Source organism: Thalassophryne amazonica, chromosome 6, assembly GCF_902500255.1.
Source record: "Thalassophryne amazonica chromosome 6, fThaAma1.1, whole genome shotgun sequence".
Taxonomy (NCBI): Eukaryota; Metazoa; Chordata; class Actinopteri; order Batrachoidiformes; family Batrachoididae; genus Thalassophryne; species Thalassophryne amazonica.
In genome coordinates this window covers 83,228,731-83,251,336 of record NC_047108.1, presented here as the reverse complement: position 1 = coordinate 83,251,336, position 22,606 = coordinate 83,228,731, and the positions used below count along the sequence as shown (strand labels likewise).

Here is a 22,606-nt window from a genome sequence, read left to right as displayed (position 1 = left end):
TTGAAAGGATGTTTGGGGATGATGAAATCATTTTTCAAGATGATAATGCATCTTGCCATAGAACAAAAACTGTGAAAACATTCCTTGCAAAAAGACACATAGGGTCAATGTCATGGCCTGCAAATAGTCCGGATCTTAATCCAATTGAAAATCTTTGGTGGAAGTTGAAGAAAATGGTCCATGACAAGGCTTCAACCTGCAAAGCTGATCTGGCAACAGCAATCAGAGAATGTTGGAGCCAGATTAATAAAGAGTACTGTTTGTCACTCATTAAGTCCATGCCTCAGAGACTGCAAGCTGTTATAAAAGCCAGAGGTGGTGCAGCAAAATACTAGTGATGTGTGTTGGAGCGTTCTTTTGTTTTTCATGATACCATAATTTTTTCCTCAGAATTGAGTGATTCCATATTTTTTTCCCTCTGCTTGGTCTAAAAAAGTAACCGTTACTGACTGCCACAATTTTTTTCCTGATTTCTTATAGTGTTTCTTAAAGCCAGAAAGTTGCCATTTGAAATGACTTTAGTTTTGTGTCAAGTCTGTGATCTGCTTTTTTTCTACAAAATTAAACAACTGAATGAACATCCTCCGAGGCCGGTGATTCCATAATTTTTGCCAGGGGTTGTAGAACTGCTTTCTTCCACCTGCGAAATATAGCGAAGATTCGTCCCATCCTGTCTGTGGCTGATGCTGAGACCCTGATCCATGCATTTATCTCTTCTAGATTGGACTACTGCAGTGTTGTATTTTCTGGTTTACCGCAGTCTAGCATTAGGTGTCTCCAATTGGTTAAACATGCTGCAGCCAGACTTTTGACACAAAGCAGAAAGTTTGACCACATTACACCCATTTTGGCATCCCTTCACTGGCTTCCTTATCCAGTGAGATCAGATTTTGAGGTTCTGCTACTGACCTATAAAATTATTCATGGACTGGCACCTCCCTACCTAGCTGACCTAATTAAACCTTATGTACCGGTCCAGGCTTTACGTTCTCAGGGTGCAGGACTACTTTGTGTCCCTAAGGTGAATAAGAAGTCTGGAATGATCTCCCTGCGTCAATAAAGCAGTCAGATTCTGTGGAGATTTTCAAGTCCAGACTTAAGACGCACTTATTTTCCCTTTCATATGGCTAGCATACTGGTACAGTTTTGTTTTACGCTTTTTACTCTTTTAATTCATTTATTAGTAATTGGAGCGTGCTGCGGCCTTGACTTTACCTAAATTCTGGGTCTTTTAATGAAGTTTAGGGCTAGTGGCCGACGATCACCTTAGTATTTCTCGTTTTTTCTTGTTTAATGCTGACAAAAATACAGTATTTTTTTTTTTTTGTCTTTCTGATGCCTGATTCAGTTTTTTCTCTCCATTTAAGATGCAGCTCCATCCAGAGATGGGAGTTGTATTCGTGTTGGCTATCCTCCTGTCCTGTGCGCCAATAGCATTTCTTGTATATTCGTCCGTGAATTGTTCTGTGAGTTGTTCTATAATTTATGTTTGTAGCATGGCCCAAGCAGAGGGTCACCCCTTTGAGTCTGGCCTGCTTGAGGTTTCTTCCTCAGAGGGAGTTTTTCCTTACCACTGTTGCTCTGGGGGTTGGTAAGGTTAGACCTTACCTGTGTGAAGCGCTTTGAGGCAACTCTGTTGTGATTTGGCGCTGTATAAATGAAAATAAATTGAAATTGAGAGCAGCGTGACTCTGTGAGCGATAATCGGAGCAGCTACAAAATGTAAGGCTCGGTAAAATATTCAGAATAATTGATCAAAACCTTTAACCTTATTTTGTGATGTTTGATACCGTCGATTTCCAGCAGAATATTGGAGTTTGTAATTACGATTATGATTTATGATCCCATGATTATTTGTAGAAAGTTCTTTTAATTATTATTGTTATTATTGCTCAGGTTTCAGTTTTAAAAGAGCATTTTGACAAATCAGTTCAGTTTCAGCTCTTGTTAAAACATTGTTTTTTATATTTTATTTATCCTGTTAAAGAAAAGTTGTGCAGTCCCACTCAAAACTGTTGGAAATGACTATAAAACTAAGCTACTGTGTGTAAATTTACATTTACAGTCAGTGTCAGTGTTAAATTGAGAGACACAGGCCTCTTCCTCATTGGATTATAAAGTACTGTGTGTCATTTTTTAAATTGAGATCAAATGCTATATCCATAATGAAATATTAATGTTTTTAACCTTTTCAGCATGCCTTTTCAAGATAATTTATTTCATTAACTTAGACTGACAGAATCATGCAAAAAAGTTTGATATTAAAAATTACAACATGAATGTCATCTTTTTTGTTGATTATACTTGCTTTCAGTTCATCTAAAGCCATTCAAAAGTAGTTAAAATAGGGCTTGCCAATAACATTTTAGAGGTATACCGTTACCGTGAAGGGATTCAATTTATACCGCGATATGGATTTTAGGTTATAACGCCCAGCCCTAACCGACACTAATCATTGCACCTCATTTTGAGACTAACATTTCCTGTATGTCCAGTAGTTTGTTATTTACATAATGTGCATGTTGGTCATGAAAATGACAATTGCATCATTTGGAAAGTCACAGTGATATTTTTCACTCTGCTGAATGTTGGTTTGTGTAAGACGAGACGTGATGTGAATAATAGAAGAATAGAGAAAATAAATTACAGCCTGACTTGTATATGACCTTCTGTATTTATGTTTCTATGACATGCTGTTATAGGTTGTCTTCATTTAGCACTATATAAACACAACAAAAAGTTAATTTGTGTTTGATGCAGGTGTTTTTTTGGTGAACATCTTTTTACAGAACTCCATGAAGGTGATGTTCAAGTGCTTGTGGAAGAACTGTGAAAAAGTCCTCAGCACCTCCTCAGGGATCCAGCGACACATCCGTACCGTCCACCTGGGGTGAGTCAGTACTGTTGCTTAAATAAAATACAAAGGGCACGACATGTGATTTTGAAATGTTAATGTATCTATCCACTGAATTGTCCAAAGAAAACCATTAATGTGATTTGTATTTTAAAAATTCTTATACAGTGCATCTGGAAAGTATTCACAGCGCTTCACTTTTTCCACATTTTGATATGATACAGCCTTATTCCAAAATGGAATAAATTCATTTTTCCCCTCAAACTTCTACTCGCAACACTGCACAATGACATGTAAAAAGTTTTTTTTTTTTTTTTTTTGCGAATTCATTAAAAAATAAAAGAACTATGAAATCCCATGTAAATCACATGTATTCACACCCTTTGCTAAATATATTGTTGATGTACCTTTGGCAGCAATCAGAGCCTCAAGCCTTCTTGAATATGATGCCACAAGCTTGGTGCACCTATCTTTGGGCAATTTGCCCATTCCTTTTGCAGCATTTCTCAAGCTCCATTAGGTTGGATGGGGAGTGTTGGTGCACAGCCATTTTCAGATCTCTCCAGAGATGTTCAATCAGATTCAGGTCTGGGTTCTGGCTGGGCCACTCAAGGACATTCACAGAGTTGTCCTGAAGCCGCTCCTTTGATATCTTGGCTGTGTGCTTTGGGTCATTGTCCTACTGAAAGATGAACCGTCACCCCAGTCTGAGGTCAAGAGTGCTCTGGAGCAGGTTTTCATCCAGGATGTCTCTGTACATTGCTGCATTCATCTTTCCCTCAATCCTGACTAGTCTCCCAGTTACTGCTGCTGGAAAACATCCCCGCAGCAACTGTAGGGATGGTGCCTGGTTTCCTCCAAACGCAACGCCTGGCATTCACACCAGAGTTCAATCTTTGTCTCATCAGACCGGTTGAAATTTTCTTAGCATCAAAATCAGTTTGAAGTTGAATTTCTAAGGTTGAATTTTAGCATCAAAATATTCAGCCTCAAAAACTGCAACATAAAAAAACATTCAACCTAAAAAAAATTTCAGCCTTAAAAAGTTCAACCTTAAAAAATAGAAAAGCAGGGAGAAGCAGTCAGTCCCTGTCTTAATCATCCAGCATTCATCCAATCACATTTTGCTCCATTGGTCATGTGACACCGAGACCAAACCAAAAGAAGGAGACAGGGATCGATTGCTTCTCCCTGCTTTTCCATTTTTTGAGGTTGTTTTTTTTTTTTTTTTTTTTTTTTAGGTTGAAGTTTTTGAGGCTGGATATTTTGATGCTAAATTCAACTTTCGAAATTCAACTTGAAATTCTGATGTTGATGCTAAAAAATTCCATCCATCCATTTTCTTCCGCTTTATCCAGAGTCGGGTTGCGGGGGCAACAGCTCAAGCAAAGCCGCCCAAACCTCCCGATCCACACACCTCTCCCAGCTCCTCCGGGGGAACCCCAAGGCATTCCAAAGCCAGCCGAGAGATGTAGTCCCTCCAGCGTGTCCTGGGTCTTCCCCGGGCCTCCTCCCAATGGGATGTGCCCGGACACCTCTCCAGCGAGGCATCCAGGGGGCATCCAGAAAAGATGCCCGAGCCACCTCAACTGACTCCTTTCGACGTGGAGGAGCAGGGGCTCGACTCCGAGCTCCTCCCGAGTGACCGAGCTCCTCACCCTATCTCTAAGGGAGCACCCAGCCACCCTGCGGAGGAAACTCATCTCGGCCGCTTGTACTCGCGATCTCTTTCTTTCGGTCATGAGCCAAATCTCATGACCATAGGTGAGGATCGGAACGTAGATCGATCGGTAAATCGAGAGCTTTGCCCCCCTACTCAGCCCTTTAGCTTTTGGGGGGCAAAAGCTCAAAAATTCAAATTCAAAGTCTGATGGCACAGATTTACTTCCATCCTTCAGGTGGGCTGCCATGTGCTTTTTTCTGAGGAGTGGCTTCTGTCTGGCCACTCTACCATACAGGCCTGATTGATGGATTGCTGCAGAGATGGTTGTCCTTCTGAAAGGTTCTCCTTTCTCCACAGAGGAATGCTGGAGTTCTGACATAGTAACCATCTGGTTCTTGGTCACCTTCCTGACTAAGGCCCTTCTCCCCAGCATGAAAATGACAATTACATCAGTTGCAAACTCACAGTGGTACTTTTAACTCTGCTGCATGTTGCTTTGTGCTTTGTGTAAGATGAGACCTATGATGTGATTAATAGAGGAGAAGATAAATTACAGCCTGACTTGTATGTAACCTTCTCCCTGACTGAGGCCCTTCTCCCCCGATTTCTTAGTTAGATAGGCGGCCAGCCTATCTAATGGATGGATCCCAACCTCTTCCATTTCTGGATGATGGAGGCCACAGTGCTCATTGTGACCTTCAAAGCAGCAGAAATGTTTCTGTACCCTTCCCCAGATTTGTACTTTGAGACAGTCCTGTTCCAGAGTTCTACAGACAGTTCCTTTGACTTCATGCTTGGTTTGTGCTCTGACATGCACTGTCCACTGTGAGATCTTTTATGTAGACAGGTGTATGTGTTTCAAAATCATGTCAAATCAACTAAATTTACCCAGGTGGACTCCAATTGAGCTGTACAAACATATCAGGAATGATCAGTGGAAACAGGATGCACCTGAGCTCAATTTTGAGCTTCATTGTAAAGGCTATGAATACTTATGAACACGTAATTTCTTAGTTATTTTTATTTTTAATAAATTTGCCTTTGTCATTATGGAGTATTGTGTGAAGAATTTTGAGGAAAGAAATGCATTTTATCCATTGCAGAATAAGGCTGTAACATAACAAAATGTGGAAAAAGTGAAATGCTGTGAATACTTTCCAGATGCACAGTATTTAATTTGTCCAAGTACTTATGGTCTCTTGAAAATTAAGGTACTGCATTTTGGTAAACCTCTTGAATTAAAGATGAAAGTCTGTTCTACAAATACATCTTTATTCATTTATTTCAACTCAATTATGATGATGTACAGAAACAAAATAACAGAAATTGGCCCTCAAATGTCTCCTCACAAATGACACAGTATGTTGGCTCTCACTGCCCTCTGCTGGTGTTGAGAGGGAATTTGCCTTTGGTTGTGATGTCATTAATACTGGACCATGACAATCACGACAGTATTTTTTTTTTCCTAATTATGTTGATTGCTAAATACTTAAAATTGTGTTCTTGAAGAGTACCTAATCTCAGACAAAGCCAGATTTTTCAAGATGATATTAAATGGCATTATACCGTACTCACGTGTCTTTGTGCCCAGGGTGTTGCACGCAAAATTTTCCCTGAAGAGGGGTGGGTTGATGCACGTGGCCAATATTACAACCCGGGGTAAACTTGGGATGTTGTGTAAAATGTAAATAAAAACGGAATACAATGATTTGCAAATCCTCTTCAACCTATATTCAATTGAACACGCCACAAAGACAAGATATTTAATGTTCAAACTGATAAACTTTGTTTTTGTGTAAATATTTGCTCATTTTGTAATGGATGCCTACAACATGTTTCAAAAAAGCTGGGACAGTGGTCTGTTTACCACTGTATTACGTCACTAATCCTCAAAGAACACCTGTTTTGAACATTCCACAGGTGAACAGGTCAATTGGAAACAGGTGAGTGTCATGATTGGGTATAAAAGGAACATCCCCAAAAGGCTCAGCTGTTCACAAGCAAAGATGGGGCGATTATCAGCATTTTGTGAAAAACTGCGTGACGAAATAGTTTAAGAACAATGTTTCTCAATATTCAATTGCAAGGAATTTAGGGATTTCATCATCTACAGTCCATAATATAATCAGAAGATTCAGAGAATCTGGAGAACTTTGTACACATAAGTGGCAAGGCCGAAAACCAACATTGAATGCCCGTGACCTTCGATCCCTCAGGTGGCACTGCATTAAAAACCAACATCATTGTGTAAAGGATCTTACCACGTGGGCTCAGGAACACTTCAGAAAACTATTGTCAGTTAACACAGTTCATCTACAAGTGCAAGTTAAAACTCTACCATGCAAAGCGAAACCCATACATCAACAACATCCAGAAATGCCACCGCCTTCTCTGGGCCCCAGCTCATTTGAAATGCACAGACGCAAAGTGGAAAAGTGTGCTGTGGTCTGATGAGTCCATATTTCAAATTCATCATGAATCATGGACGTCGTGTCCTCTGGACAAAAGAGGAAAAATATCATCCAGATTGTTACCAGCGCAAAGTTCAAAAGCCAGCATCTGTGATGGTATAGGGGTGTGTTAGTGCCCATGTCATGGGCAACTTACACATCTGTGATGGCACCATCAATGCTGGAAGGTACATCCAGGGTTTGGAGCAACACATGCTGCCATCCAAGCAATATCCTTTTCAGGGATGTCCCTGCTTATTTCAGCAAGACAATGCCAAGCCACATTCTGCACATGTTGCAACAGCGTGGCTTCATAGTAAAAAAAAGTGCGGGTACTAGACTGGCCTGCCTGCAGTCCAGACCTGTCGCCCATTGAAAATGTGTGGTACATTATGAAGCGCAAAATACAACAACGGAGACCCCGGACTGTTGAACAACTGAAGTCGTACATTAAACAAGAATGGGGAAACAATTCCACCTACAAACATGAGCGCACAGCTGTGTGTGTGACACGTGGAAGGGAACACCCCACTTCATCAAAGTGAAAGTCACAGTCAGTCAGAGCTGCGTGTCGTCAGAGCGAGCTGCAAAAAGTTTGTACCTGAGTTTTCAGAGGTGGTGTTTGTAGTTGCCATCTGCCATGCCGGTGTTTGCCAACCCGGACAGTGGGAATACCACCTCAACCGGCAACTTAGCCCCGCGACTGGACAGCAACAACGTCCGAGGCCCAACGTGGTGAATTCACTGAGGCCGCGCGCTGCGTCATTAAAGCCGCGCGTCACGAGTGCCGCTTCCCCGAGGCCTCGTGCAGCCACCGCGGATCCATCAGCGCGGAAACACCGAGGCCGCGCGGCACCAGCGCAGTGCAGATCCATCCCGGTGACAAACAACGCAGGCTGTTAACATCGGCGATCGACAAGCTGCTCATAAGCCGACCATGGGGCCTAAGAAGGTTCTGACAGCGGAGGAAGGAGACGATATTAAAAAATCTCTGGACTTTCTATCAGAGGAGATTTCTGTTGTGAAGCAGCAACAGAAATCAATCATGGATCTGGTGGAGGAGGTGAAGGCATTACGGCTCCAGAATGCCGAGAAAGACCGGCATCTGGTGCAGCTGGAAAATAGAGTGGCTGAATTGGAGCAGTACACCAGAATTAACGACGTCATCATCACAGGTCTTCACATCAAACCACGGTCCTACGCACGGGCGGTAACAGATGAGAGCGGAGGGGAGCCCAGTGAACAGGAGGTCAGCTCTGTGGAAAAACAGGTTGCTGATTTCCTCCTATCTAAAGGTATAGAAATGGATTTAAATAACATTGAAGCGTGCCACCCTCTGCCCCGGAGAAATGACGGTGATAAACGAACCGTCATCATGAGATTCATCAACAGAAAACACAAAACAGCACTGTTAAAACAAGGAAGAAAACTGAAAGGGACAAACGTATTCATCAATGAACATCTCACCAAACGGAATGCCGACATCGCCAGGAAAGCACGCTTCTTGAAGAAACAGGGAAAAATCCAGCACACATGGACTTCAAACTGTAAAATATTCATCAAACTGAACGGATCACCAGAACAAGCAAAAGTCATGGCAATAAGGAACATCGAGGAGCTGGACAAATATGAACAATAGTGTTTCTTAAAGCGAGGATCTGGACAAATATGACCAATAAGGTATGAGGACACAAACACATCACAACACCATGACACAGACCAGAGGAACCTATTCATCTACTACCTATTCATCTACATCTGGAGACAAGAAGGATATAACTCAAAGGATTGCTGATCATGGAAAAGTAGAACTGAGAACATTTAAATACACAGACCACAATGTACTGGACTTGGAGCACGATATAGACCCGGACAATAATTTCTTCTCAAATATCAATGACAGTTGTTGCTATTATACAGATGAACAGTTTAATCGGATCATTAGAACGGATAACAAATTATCAATAATCCATTTCAACAGCAGAAGTCTATATGCAAACTTTAACAACATTAAAGAATATTTAAGTCAGTTTAAAAAAATATTTAACATAATTGCTATATCAGAAACATGGATCAATGAAGATAAAGGAATGGATTTTGAACTGGATGGATATGAATTTAATTGTGTAAACAGAAAAAATGAGTGGAGGAGGAGTGGCTGTGTATGTGGATAAGAACATGGATTATAAAATAGTAGACAATATGACAACTGTGATTGATAACTTATTAGAATGTATAACTATTGAAATATGTGAAGAAAAAAGCAAAAATGTATTAGTCAGCTGTATATATAGAGCACCAGGATCTAGTATTGAAACATTCACTGACTGTATGGGAAAAATGTTCTCAAAAACTAATCAAAAAACTGTGTTCATTTGTGGTGACTTAAATATTGATCTGCTCAATCCAAATAAGCATAAAATAACAGATGAATTTATCAGTATAATGTACAGTATGAGTTTATATCCAAAAATCACCAGGCCAAGCAGAATTACATCCCATAGTGCCACCTTAATTGATAATATATTCAGCAATGATATTGAGAATAACACTGTGAGTGGATTATTAATCAATGACATTAGTGATCATCTACCAGTTTTCATCGTTTATAATAGAAACCATCGGCGGAATCAGCCAGAGGAGAAAATAAAATACAGGCGAGTGCGGACAGAGGAAAACATGAACACACTAAAGAAGGATTTACAGGAGCAAAACTGGGAAAAGGTATACAGTGAAAGTGATGTTGATAGTGCATATGAAACTTTTTTACAAATATTTACATCATTATATGATAAAAATTGTCCAATTAAACAAGACTACAGAAAACAAAAAATCCAAGCTCGACCATGGATGACGAAAGGGTTACGAAATGCATGTAATAAGAAAAATACACTGTTTAGAGAATTCATAAAACTAAAGACTAAAGAGGCAGAAAATAGATATAAGAAATACAAAAATAGATTAACTAATATTATACGGGTATGTAGGAAGGAATATTATAGTAACATATATAATAACAAAAACAATATTAAAGGAATATGGGATATATTAAATAGCATTATCAAAAATGGTAATAAAAAACAGAGTTACCCTCAGTATTTCATTGATAATAATGTCAAGAAGGAAAATAAGGATGAGGTAGTCAACAGTTTTAATAATTTTTTTGTAAATATTGGACCAAGCTTGGCAGAAAAAATTCCCGATTCCCAATCTGAGGATTGGGATAATAATCTTATAGAAAGAAATCCCTGTTCAATGTTCCTCACAGCAGTGGATGGAAATGAAATTATAGACATTGTGAATAATTGTAAATATAAAACATCTACCGATTTAAATGAAATTGATATGGTGGTGGTAAAACAGGTCATTGAATGGATTGTAGAACCATTAACATACATCTGTAACTTATCATTTCAAACCGGTAAATTTCCCAATCAAATGAAAATAGCTAAGGTTGTGCCGCTGTATAAGACTGGGGATAGACACCACTTCACAAATTATCGACCTGTTTCTTTGCTTCCACAATTTTCCAAATTATTAGAAAAGTTATTCAATAATAGATTAGACAAATTCATAAATAAACATAAATTACTTACTGATAGTCAATATGGATTCAGAGCACATAGTTCAACATCACTTGCATTAATAGAATCAGTTGAGGAGATTACAAACGCCATAGACCACAAATTACATTCAGTTGGAATATTTATAGACCTTAAAAAGGCTTTTGATACAATTAATCATGACATATTAATCAATAAACTTGAACAGTATGGGATTAGGGGGTTGGTGTTGCACTGGGTGAGAAGCTACTTAAGTAACAGAAAACGGTTTGTGAAGTTGGGGGAATATACATCATCATGCTTGGACAATGCTTGTGGCGTCCCACAGGGGTCAGTATTGGGTCCAAAACTGTTTCTAATTTATATAAATGATATTGTCAATGTTTCCAAAATATTAAAATTAGTATTATTTGCAGATGACACAAGCATTTTTTGTTCAGGGGGGGATTTGCAGGAGTTACTGAGGAGGATCAGTATAGAAATGGGAAAATTGAAAATATGGTTTGACAGAAACAAATTATCATTAAACTTAAGTAAAACAAAATACATGTTATTTGGCTATTGTAATACAGACATACAGGTTCAGTTACAAGTCGAGGGGGTAGATATTGAAAGAGTACATGAAAATAAGTTTCTGGGGGTGATAATAGATGATAAGATAAACTGGAAGACTCATATAAAACATATACAAAGTAAACTGTCAAGAAGCATTTCAGTTCTAAACAAAGCGAAACATATTCTGGACCACAACTCACTCCGCATTCTTTACTGCTCACTGGTTTTACCATATTTACAGTACTGTGCAGAGGTATGGGGTAATACTTATAAAGGTACAACACAATCACTATCAGTAATGCAGAAAAGAGCTATAAGAATTATTCATAATACTAGCTATAGAGATCATACAAATCCACTATTTTTACAATCCAAATTCTTAAAATTCACAGACTTGGTTCATTTTCAAACAGTACAAATCGTGTATAAAGCAATAAACAATTTACTTCCAGCAAATATTAAAAATATGTTTAACAGATCAGGGGATTACAGTCTGAGGGGGAAATTTAATTTAAAGCATCAGTGGGCACGAACAACATTAAAAGGTTTCTGTATTTCTGTCTGTGGGGTGAGGATGTGGAACAGATTGGGAGTGGGGCTCAAGCAATGTCCAAGCATGAACCAGTTCAAACAGCGGTACAAAAATATGTTTTTTTCTGGGTATAGGGAGGAGGAAGGGTAATGAGGGTTAGGGTGTTTTTTGTTTGTATGTAAGTAGGTATGTGTAGGTGTATATTTATGTTTGTGTATATATATGTGTATATATGTATATGTGTATATATGTGTATGTATGTTGATGTGTGTATGTATATATATATGTGTGTGTGTATGTATATATATATGTGTGTGTGTATGTATATATATATGTGTGTGTGTATGTATATATATAGATATATATATCTGTTTAGGTGTGTAGGAATCTATGTGTATATGTGGCAAAAGGTATTACTGGTTGTGGGGAAGAAGGGGTAGGGATAAATAAGCTGATGCTTCACCCTACCCCTTTTCGGACATGTTGGGTACACAGTAGGAACTTTTTTGTTGTTGTCTTTACTGATCTATCTTGTAATTGTTGTTGTATCAAATGTTCGAAATAAACAGTTTTCATTCATTCATTCATTCATTCATTCAAAGCTTCAACAATTAGTGTCCCCAGTTCCCAAATGTTTTTTGAGTGCTGTTAGAAGGAAAGATGATGTAACACAGTGGTAAACATACCACTGTCCCAGCTTTTTTTGAAACGTGTTGCAGGCATCCATTTTAAAATGAGCAAATATTTTCTCAAAAACAATAAAGTTTATTGGTTTGAACATTAAAAATCTTGTCCTTGAGGTGTATTCAATTGAATATAGGTTGAAGAGGATTTGCAAATCATTGTATTCTGTTTTTATTTACATTTTACACAACGTCCCAACTTCATTGGAATTGGGGTTGTACATTCGTCGGAACAGCCACTTTAATAAAATGTCTGATTTCATCACAATTAACAAATAAATCATGAGTAACTCACCCATTTGTGTCTGTTTTGTCCTGTACAAATCCTTTTCTCATTCATTAAATCTGTTCCTTGTCACCTGATGTCTGCCATATCTGTCAGAAAGTTGTGTGCATGCTCAAAACTTTGAGCGGACATCAAACTGAGAACTTTCCTGATGATTACGCATGTACTTGGTTGTGGCATACCAGTGGATGTCCAGTCGACGTAAAGCTACTTTCTCATGTCAGAAAAACCATTACAGCAGAATTCCATCTTCTATTCATATCCAAAAGCGCTGTACACGGACAATTGTTGTCTGCCCACTCATTTCAGAGCCTGATATCCATCAAACCAACACATTAGAAGATTTTTGCTATTAGACAAATCATTAATTAAATCCACTCTAATCAGTTCACACAATCCGCACAATGTGAACTGATGCCATTGTCATGCGACTACTATCAGCACACACTGGTGACATCACAGGTAAGACATGGAAGAGACAAGAAAAACATCATGAAAACTCATTATTTTTTGCTTTTATGATGTGTTGGGGATGAGCTGATGCTTGAGGAGGGGCGGCCCAGCACACAGATACAGTAATAGGGCAGCGCAGTCTTGTTTGAACCCTGCGTGATATTGCGGGATTTGACCACTTACGGAGACAGCCGCTACCATTGCACAATATATACACAGCATAACTTCACACGGGAAATTGGTGTACTGTTTTGTTTTCGGCTGCAATCACAGAAGCAGTCGTGAAAAGTGCTGTTTTATTTCGGTTCCCAGGGAAGATGAGGCAAATGTGAGAGGTTGTGTCGGTAAGTGTTAACCCATGGGTTAAAGTTCTCCATCACCACGACGGATTTCCGTCATCTGGAAAATGTAATCACACATACGCGCGCGCACGTGGTGTCATGCATGTTTTGGGGCCGAAATATGATCAATGATGAATCAAAGCAGCAATGTCTGCGTGGATGGTGCAGCACTGCAGAGAAACGGACTGTGTGAGTTTTCCTTCCTCTCCACTCTGTTTACTGCTTGTCATGAGCCACGGTCCTTCTTCTCCCTGTATTCGAGCATATGTCTGTGAGTAATATTTACCTTTTTTTTTATATTAAACTGACCTGTTATGGGTCTTCTAAAACAGTTGATAGATGTATTTTATAACTTAAAAACCGGACCGATGCTAACATGTTAGCGTGTCTATGGCGTTTTCAATGTTAAAGTTAGCATTAAGCTGTTCATATCTCAGCACAGTTTGTGTGCATTTGTTTTCTGTATAATAAATAATTAATGGCTTAGCGTTTGTTGTTGTAAAAGAGTCAAATGTATTATGAATTGTAATATTTTTATTTCTTTTATTTATATATTAATAATAATAATAATAATAATAGCAACAACAACAAAAGTAATAACTAATATTGCTACAAGTTTTGAGAAACAAAGAACCTGATAAAAAAAAACAAAAAACAGAAAAGGTAAAACCAACTAACAATGAACATAAATATAGAAATAAATGTTTCCTGTGAACACCTAGTGACTCCACTTCATCCCTGTTTTATTTAAGTTTAATGCCAATTTGTTTCAGTCAAACCACATCTAAGCTGTGTTTTACACAATAAAAAAAATTAAATGCAGTAAACTGCACATTTGTCTTTTTTCATGAAAATAACTTATTAAAGATCACATATTACACTTTAGTCAGGCCTTTAAAATACTTTTGTGGACTCTGTAATATGTTGTCAGTCATATGTGCAAAATAAAACAAAACACTACTCCAGGTATGTTTTTGACGAGAATATAACATCATAACTTTATTACAAGCTCAAACGTTGATGTTGTGTGATAGAGGCCTTTTAATAATAACTCAGTTCAAGAAATAATGGCAAAACTCACATGTAAGAAAAAACAACAAAAAAATGATTAATCGATTACTAAAAGAATCGTTAGTTGCAGCCCTAGTTTGTTTTACGAGTGAGAGTATTTTACTGATTAAATGTGAATAAGCCAGTTTTGAGTTTCTCACTGCACATGTGTTTTCAAAACTGGTGACAGTGTTACTTTGTGCACAGCAGAACAACGTTGTCAGTTGCTTTAGGCCCTAATTTTGTATTTTATTGACTGTACAGCAACACAGCACCCATTTGGTGCATTCACTGGATTTGAACAGATCAAAATACTTCAGAAGATAAAGAATTTTTACTTGACAGTTTGAAGTGAGTTTTCTTTGTTTCAGAGGGCTTCATACCCATTAAAATCCACCAGAGTATACAAAATTTGACTTGCTCTTTTCAAAAATTTCTGGGGGAGATCCCGCAGACCCCCCATAATCTATACTGTGTTTTTACTTTACAGTTTGAAGTGAGTTTTCATTGTTTCAGAGGGCTTCATACCCATTAAAATCCACCGGAATATACAAAATTTGACTTGCTCTTTTCAAAAATTTCTGGGGGAGATCCCGCAGACCCCCTATAATCTATATCTGCACAACCGCCTCGACACGTTTGAGCTCCGGGTCATAAACAAACCGCAACACATGTCCACTTTCCAACACATTGTCACTTTTTCTTGGCATTTTCACTTTGTTTGTAATTTGCCCAAAAACTCAGAGAAAGTGCTGTATTTCTGTCCCCAGAAGTAGAGAAATTACATCATATGCATTATATTTGACCTCTTTAGCGCCTGCCCTCAAATGAGACTGTGCTGCCTAATAAACGAAAACATTTTTGTATATAACTTTATTTTATGTTTATATTTTTTGTGACACTGAATTTTCAGATGTTGGCGATGTCACAATTCCTGATGACTATATTTAAAATAATTTTAAATGCAAAATTGTATTTTGTGGGTGTGTTTAAAAGTAGCATAGGTATTTGTAATTTACATTTTAAAAAATTAAACCTGTGAGGTTTAATTTTAAAAAATAACAATACTTTATGTGGTCATGAATAGAAACATAACCTGGGCAACAATAGTTGAGAATATTTGATTTGTTATTTGATTTGGTTTGTGTGCCAGATGCAAAATGCCCTATTAAGCACAAAAAATGTGATCTCAAGTATCACATGTTTTTAGGATTTTCAGTGTCACATCAGATTGGCTTTTGTATTTTAGTTTGTTTGTTTCCAAATACCAGAATAGTGTTTTATTTTGATACATATCATGTTGCTGGTTTTTGTAGTTTATTTTAATTCAATTAATAGAGTTTGAATAACATGAATAATATAGAATGTGTTGTTGAACAGTCAAGTGACTCTTACTTACTCTTTCCCTTATCCTTTCTTTAGGATGTGTGTTTGCAAGCTCAGAAAGTGTAGAGTTCTCTGTTTGCTGTTGTCTGACTTTAAGCTGGTTTAGTATATAACTGCTCATAATATTGGGAAAACAATACGATATTAATAATAAACGGTTGAGAAAACTTAAACATTTAAAACAAATGGTTCCACAGATTTCTTTTGCAGTTAACTGAAGTTTTAGTTTTGTTAACTAATTAGTTGACGAAATTGGATGGAAAGCACTGGCACCACTGTAACACATCACTCTGCCAGAGTGGTGCCAGTAATAATAGTAATACTACTACTACTACTACGAATAATAATAATAATTGTATATATACTGATTGTAGGATATTTGAAGTTTTGTTTTTTTTTCTCCCCTTCATTCCTCCAGACGTAACAGTGACTCGGACTACAGCGACGGAGAGGAGGATTTTTACTACTCAGAGATCGAGGTCAACATGGACAGCCTATCAGAGGGCCTGTCCAGCCTCACGCCGACCTCCCCCACCACGGCAGGCCCTCCATCCATCTTCCCTCCGCCACTCACCGATGTCTCTTGTTTGGAACACGTCCATACGAACAGTTTGCAGAGCCACACCCCGACGCTGCTCAGTCAGTCTGCTCCCTCCACGCTCTGCCACATCCACACTGACCACGCCTACCAGGTAACACACACACACACACACCCCAAAACAGAGAGCAAGCATGTTCGCAGTTGTGTTGCTATGCGCAGCGATGTTACATCTGATCTCATTTGTTACCTGAGAAATGAAACTTCAGTCAGAATTTACTTTTCTCCTCTTGACGTTTCCTCTAATTTTTTTTTTCTTTTTTTAACTGTTTACTTTCTGCTTATGTGCCCTTGAAGGCAATAGTGAAATGTGTTTTTATCTTACACAACACATTCACAGAAAAGCTTTCCAATGTTTGCTGTTGAAATTAGTCCTTTGCAGCACTTCAGCTGCTGTGGCAACACAAGATGCACTTCAGATGGATGCACAGTGTGAGAATATATCATATGAAGGGTTACAAATGAAGATAGATTTCGGATATAGACAAGGAAACATTTGCCTTATCTGCTTTTATTCTTACCTTCTTGTGCCATCACTCTTTTCTCTCCCTCCTCATTTCTCTCTGTGACTGTCACATCATGTGTGGATGATCCAGGCCACAGCTCCAGTGAGTATCCCAGTGGGCCCTGAGCTGGCTGGACACAGTAGTAATGGGACTGGGACTGGCACTGTGAATGCCCTCAGTGTGTCGTGGCAGTCCCCTCCTGTCATTTTCAAAGGCATCATGGTGAGTGAGCTCTGTCTTACACATTTTATTCACCAAAGGGAAATAATGTCACTCATTTTATTTATTTATAATTTTTTTATTTTTTGTTTGTTTGTTAGGCCATGTCTATCAATAAAGATAAATAATTAATAAGGCATCATTGATCTTAAACGCTCATTTTAAACCATTTTCCTCGGCCAGATGTTTTAAGGGACTGTGAACTCAAAAACAACCAAATATTTCATCACTAAATGGTAAAATGCACAGAAAAACCTTGATATACTAAAAGAAACGAAGTGAATCTCATCTTCCTTGTGGAGATGAAAATAATACTGATAGATAACCATTCCAGACATACACCTTGGACTATCACATTCAGGGCGGGTGATGGCTCTGTTTGGACAGATGCCTCTGCTGTGCTATCCCATTGGGCCAGCTACTTTGAGCAGTTGTATAAAGCTGATCCTCATGTTAGGATGTGCATCTCCAGTACCAAGGTTCTTGTGGCTGATTCTCCAGTCAGATGTGAGCCACCAAATGTTGGTGAGATTGCAGATTAGCTGAGTCTGGGGAAAGCTCTAGGTATTGGGCCTGAACTCATTCAGGTAGATGGACAGTCTGTTCTCCTGGCATTGCAAACAACCTTTGTTTTGGTCTGGGAGACAGGTATCTTTTCTATGGCATGGAAGAAAGGCCTTTTTGTTCCACTTGTCAAGAGTATTGGTCCATTTGCAACAACTAAAGGGGTATTGTTAGAAGGCTGTCTGTGCTGTTCTTCAAAGGATTATTCTTTACAAGATTCAGTCCCACTTTTTGCTCAGTGACCAGAGCAGTTTGTCTTCATACTGAAGACATTTGGATGGAGGTCATGGTCAAGAACAGGGGTAAGCAATAGTGTGCCATGAAGGGCCTAGACAGAACAGTACAGGTTTCCCTGCTACCGCTCACCTCAGCAGGTGATTTCAGTGATAATGCCATAGATACTGGATTTATTGGTTTACGAATTTTTCTGGCACTCGAGGCCCAGGGTCGTTAGGGAGAACAAAAATACATGGTCTGAAGGGTTGGTCAATAAAAAATAAATAAATAAACAATAATAAATAAATAAATTAAATAATAAATAAATACACACACACACACACACATATATATATATATATATATATATCATCAGTGATGTTGAAGTTGAGGAGTGAGGCTCAGCTGGAGACAAGAAAATCCTCTGTTCAAATTCCCATCAGACTGCATTCTCCAAGTTGCTCCCAGTGTGAAGTTGAGTGCCTTGCATAGCAACACTCTGAAGTGTATATGTGTGTGTGCGCACGCATCCGTGTCTGTGTGTTTAAGACATTGTGAAGCGATTTAAGATTCTGGTTTATTTGGAAAAGCGTTTTATGTAGTCTATGCAGTCCATTTAACCATTGACTGTGGTCCTGCTTTGCAAGTACTCATTGAGTGAGTATCAGCAGTGCTTTTTTGCAGCCTGTGTTGATTTTCACATTGTCAGTTGTATGGGCTGCTTTCTGGGACATCCTGAGAACTTGCAGGATCCTCTGTGAGTAAGTGGACATCATAGTCCACATAGTCCACAGATTTAAAAAAAAATGCTCACAGTTACTCTACCTTCTGACCACTAACAATCATGAGTTGCAGCCCTCAAATAAAGAGCATTACAGAATATTGCCTAATCAGTCTGATAGTCGTGTGTAGAGAGATTTGCTTTGTCAGCACAATATTGTCAATTAATACACTTGTGGTGTTTTGTTCACTTTTTCAGGGACCTTTGCCTCACATCAGGACAGTGAGCATTGGTGAAAAAAGGCAACCAGCAGCCAGCACACATACCACTGTCAATAAGAACCATCCTGTAATAACACCAACGGCAAAACCGACCCCAGGAACCAGGTGTGAATACATGACTTTCAAATATGTACTTTATACAAGTGTAGAAATAACTTTCACAGTCTGCAGTACAAACACATCACAGATGAGTGACAGTAAAAGGAAAATCCAACAAAGTGTCTTAACAAGGTGTTGGCCTGACATAACAGTTTCAGGTTCTACAAGGCTGTGGTACGCTATTGCAAAGCTAGAACAGCATTCTTTCAAAAGATGTTCCCTCTGTATAATTGTGCTGGAGAGTGCAGTCTAATACATTGCTCAGAAATCTCACCGAGGTGTTCGTTGACTTGGGTTGAGAACCGGTTGACTTTGAAGACTGTAACCTACAGTATGAGTTGCATCATGTTCATACTCATAAAACTATTTAGTGATCAGTAGTACCCTGCGTGGATGCGCCTTTCAAGCATAAATCAATAAATAAAAATAATGAAAACCACCTACGTAGCTTGTGTGTGTGTGTGTGTGTGTGTGTATGTATGTATGTATGTGTATATATATATATGTGTGTGTGTGTGTGTGTGTGTGTGTGTGTGTGTGTGTGTGACGCGGTGCGGCGGCACAGGAAAAACACCTCCGTGTTGATAACCATTTTTAAATTCCAGGCGGCTTTTGATGGCTTTCAGTGGAGTGAGTATATGAGAAATTGTTTAACAGGCAGGACATGTTCCAACTTGTCCTTAAGGCTTTCAACAGAGGTGTTTTTCCTGTGGCGGAGCGTCGCGGCGGCTGCGTCCCGACGCGCGGACCCGTCCGCACGTCTTTCATTAAAAAAATCTCCTTTAACAGTGGAATATCCGGATAAAATGCTGAAACCGACTTCTTCTGAAACTTCTCTGTTCTCTCACGACGTCCTGGATCAATAGAGCCTGAAATGTGGAGGTTTTCAGCTTGAAACAGGCTGACGACGGCGCCTGAGACCGCTGAGCGACGTCTCGCACCGTGGGAAGTCCTTAAAACGACAGAATCACCTCAAAATCTCTCATCAGCCGTTAAAATTTTCACTGAAAACCAGCTTAATTTTTCGAACCGTGTCCACTTCGATGTGTCTCACAGGTTTAGAAAAAATTTTGATCAAACAACGCGCCAGTCTCTCAGCAACTTCTCAGACAAAGGAATTCCGACGAGGGGTTGGACGACTCCTCCCACAAGGAGTGCTCACAGGCGAATGACGTCACCGACAGGCGTGGGAAAAACTCACGCATGCGCACGAGGGTTCAAGCATGTCTGACGTAAAAACATATGAATGAAATCCATATAGTTTTGAAAAAAATAAAAAGGACCGTTACTTTATTGACAGTCCTCGTATGTATGTATATATATATATATATATATATATATATATGTATATGTATATATATATGTGTATATATGCAGCTCTGAGAAATAGTTATATTACTTAAAAAATGTTTGTGTTTAAGAAAATGCAGCTGTACAAGGTTAATCAAGTGATTCTAGATGTAAATTTACTTATCTGCTTTGCTCGTTCGGAGTTGACTGGCAGTTTAGCGAAGCGCTGGTCAGTAGTCAGCAGATAACGCTGCTCCCCTCTTTTAGCTCCTTTTAGCTCTGATTTGAAGTGTTTCCGAAGTACTTGACTTTCATTTTGCAGATTTTGCACACTGCATACGTCATGTCAAGCTCCTTCTTATGCAGCAAACAATAAATTCCAAAATGCGCCCAGACATTTGCTTTCAGCAAAGACGGTTCTGGCTGAATTAGCTGTTCGTCCGCCATGCTAAGCTACAGCCACTGAACTCTGCAGCTCACGAGTGTTTGAAGCACGCCGGACCACCCCACCCCCTCGCGGGGACACTGTAGTACGGAAGCTGTTGCCTGACAAACAGTACACGCAGCGAGCAAGCAAGAAAATGTTTTAAAAAATGATTTTTAAAAATCGATTCATGGACATTTTGGATCGATATGTATGTATGTATGTATGAAAACTACGCAAGTAAAAGGTGTGACCATATTTCACCTTAAAAACACCTAGGTTCTTATCAACAGCCTTCTGCAATTTTGTAAGGAAATCTGATTCATCAGCAGAGTGATTTAGCATTTGAGTGGATAGCAACTGTCTGTGTGTTGTTGTATCACGCACACCTTGGTCTCTCTGCCTGCCAACGCTCATCTTTATGTCAGGTTCAGCTGACAACTTTGCTGGTAGGCTTGGGTATGTGGGCAAATGCAGAACGAAATATACGCCAACATGGGAGCGTAAAACCAGAATTAAAGAATAGATAGGACTTGTAGCTGGGGATGGCGCCAAACCTTTTTAGTTGGTACTGTAAAAATTAGTGAGGACTAACTAGAAAAACTGGAAACACTGTGTTTCAAACTTTGTTCTGTGAGATACATGAAAAACAAGACATAATACCAGCAAAATATTCAACAGAATGGCAACATAGAACCAGAATTAAAGAACAGATAGAATGTGTGGTTGGGGATGGTACCAAAACATTGTGTAGGTATTGCAAATTAGTGATGCTCACGCAAAACGCTGCTTCAAAGCTTTTCAAAACTATTGAAACATGCAAATTTTGAACCTTCGGAGTCTGTATGAAAAGGAAGACTGTATACGGTGTGCTGGATGATTCAGGAATGTGCGTTCATATCAGATTATGAATTTCATATTTGAAAGCCACTGTATAGTCAGTGTAATGTTTGTCTTACAGTCAAATAGAGTTATTGAAACACTTCAGACTTTCATTTGTTTAAATTTAATAGTTTTAACTGCTGTGATTACAATTGGTTTTGTTGTGAATTTGAATTATGATTTTATGCTCTTTTTTTCCCCTCATGTAAACTTTGCAGATGTGATGTTAATTTGCATTCTGTGTATTGTGTTGCTCCCCAAGGCACTGAAATTGTGTTTTTTAAAATGATTGTCATGTGATTTCTGTGTTGACTCACGAATTACTTAATGACAATTATCACGATGTGTCTACATTCTGCACATGCCCTTACATGGTCACTTCTGTTGTTACCAAGGAAACCCCGCGGGGAGGCGAAGAAGTGCCGAAAGGTGTACGGCATGGAGAAGAGAGACATGTGGTGCACAGCCTGTCGCTGGAAAAAAGCCTGTCAGAGGTTCATCGACTAGTCGCTCTTCCTGTCCCGTGTTGGTGAGATGAACTCGTTCCTCGTTCTGATTGGGAGTGAGGCAGACTCGTCTACCGAGGAGATGAGGGGAGATGCTCGGTGCTGCGGGGGAGGGGCGGGCGGGGGTGGGGGGTGGGGGGGGTGGGGGGTGGTGCTTCCCTTCATTTCCGTTTTCAAACACAAAAATTTGAGAGAAAAAAAAGGAAAAAAAAAAGTGCAGGTTTGAATACTTTTTATAAGACTGAGACATTTTCACACTGTTAATGAATAAGGAAGAAAAAAAACATTTGAATCGGATTCTGAAACTTCTAGTTTTTCCACTCTGCTTTTTCCCCCCTCCTCCTCCTCCTCTTCTTCGTCTTCCCCCCGCCAGCCTTGGCTCATGGCAGTGTTACCAGGCTACAGATTAGCTTTTGGGTACGCTTGCTGCCGTTTATATGTAGGAGCATCATGCTGGATCGCGACTCTTTTGGGAGGTTCATGT

At 39.2% G+C, this 22,606-nt stretch overlaps 1 protein-coding gene across 2 annotated transcripts in view; it reads left to right on the top strand.

The window, feature by feature from the left end:
* Positions 1-22,243, top strand: part of si:rp71-79p20.2 (zinc finger protein 704) — a 142,601-nt gene extending 120,358 nt beyond the window's left edge. For both annotated transcript variants that reach the window (XM_034172627.1, XM_034172628.1), the window contains exons 5-9: positions 2,790-2,890; positions 16,235-16,508; positions 17,011-17,142; positions 18,899-19,026; positions 22,012-22,243. In XM_034172627.1, coding sequence (XP_034028518.1) covers positions 2,790-2,890; positions 16,235-16,508; positions 17,011-17,142; positions 18,899-19,026; positions 22,012-22,123 — 747 coding nt within the window. In that variant the 3' untranslated portion in view covers positions 22,124-22,243. The remainder of the gene's footprint in view (positions 1-2,789; positions 2,891-16,234; positions 16,509-17,010; positions 17,143-18,898; positions 19,027-22,011) is intronic.
* The last annotated feature ends 363 nt before the right edge of the window (positions 22,244-22,606 follow it).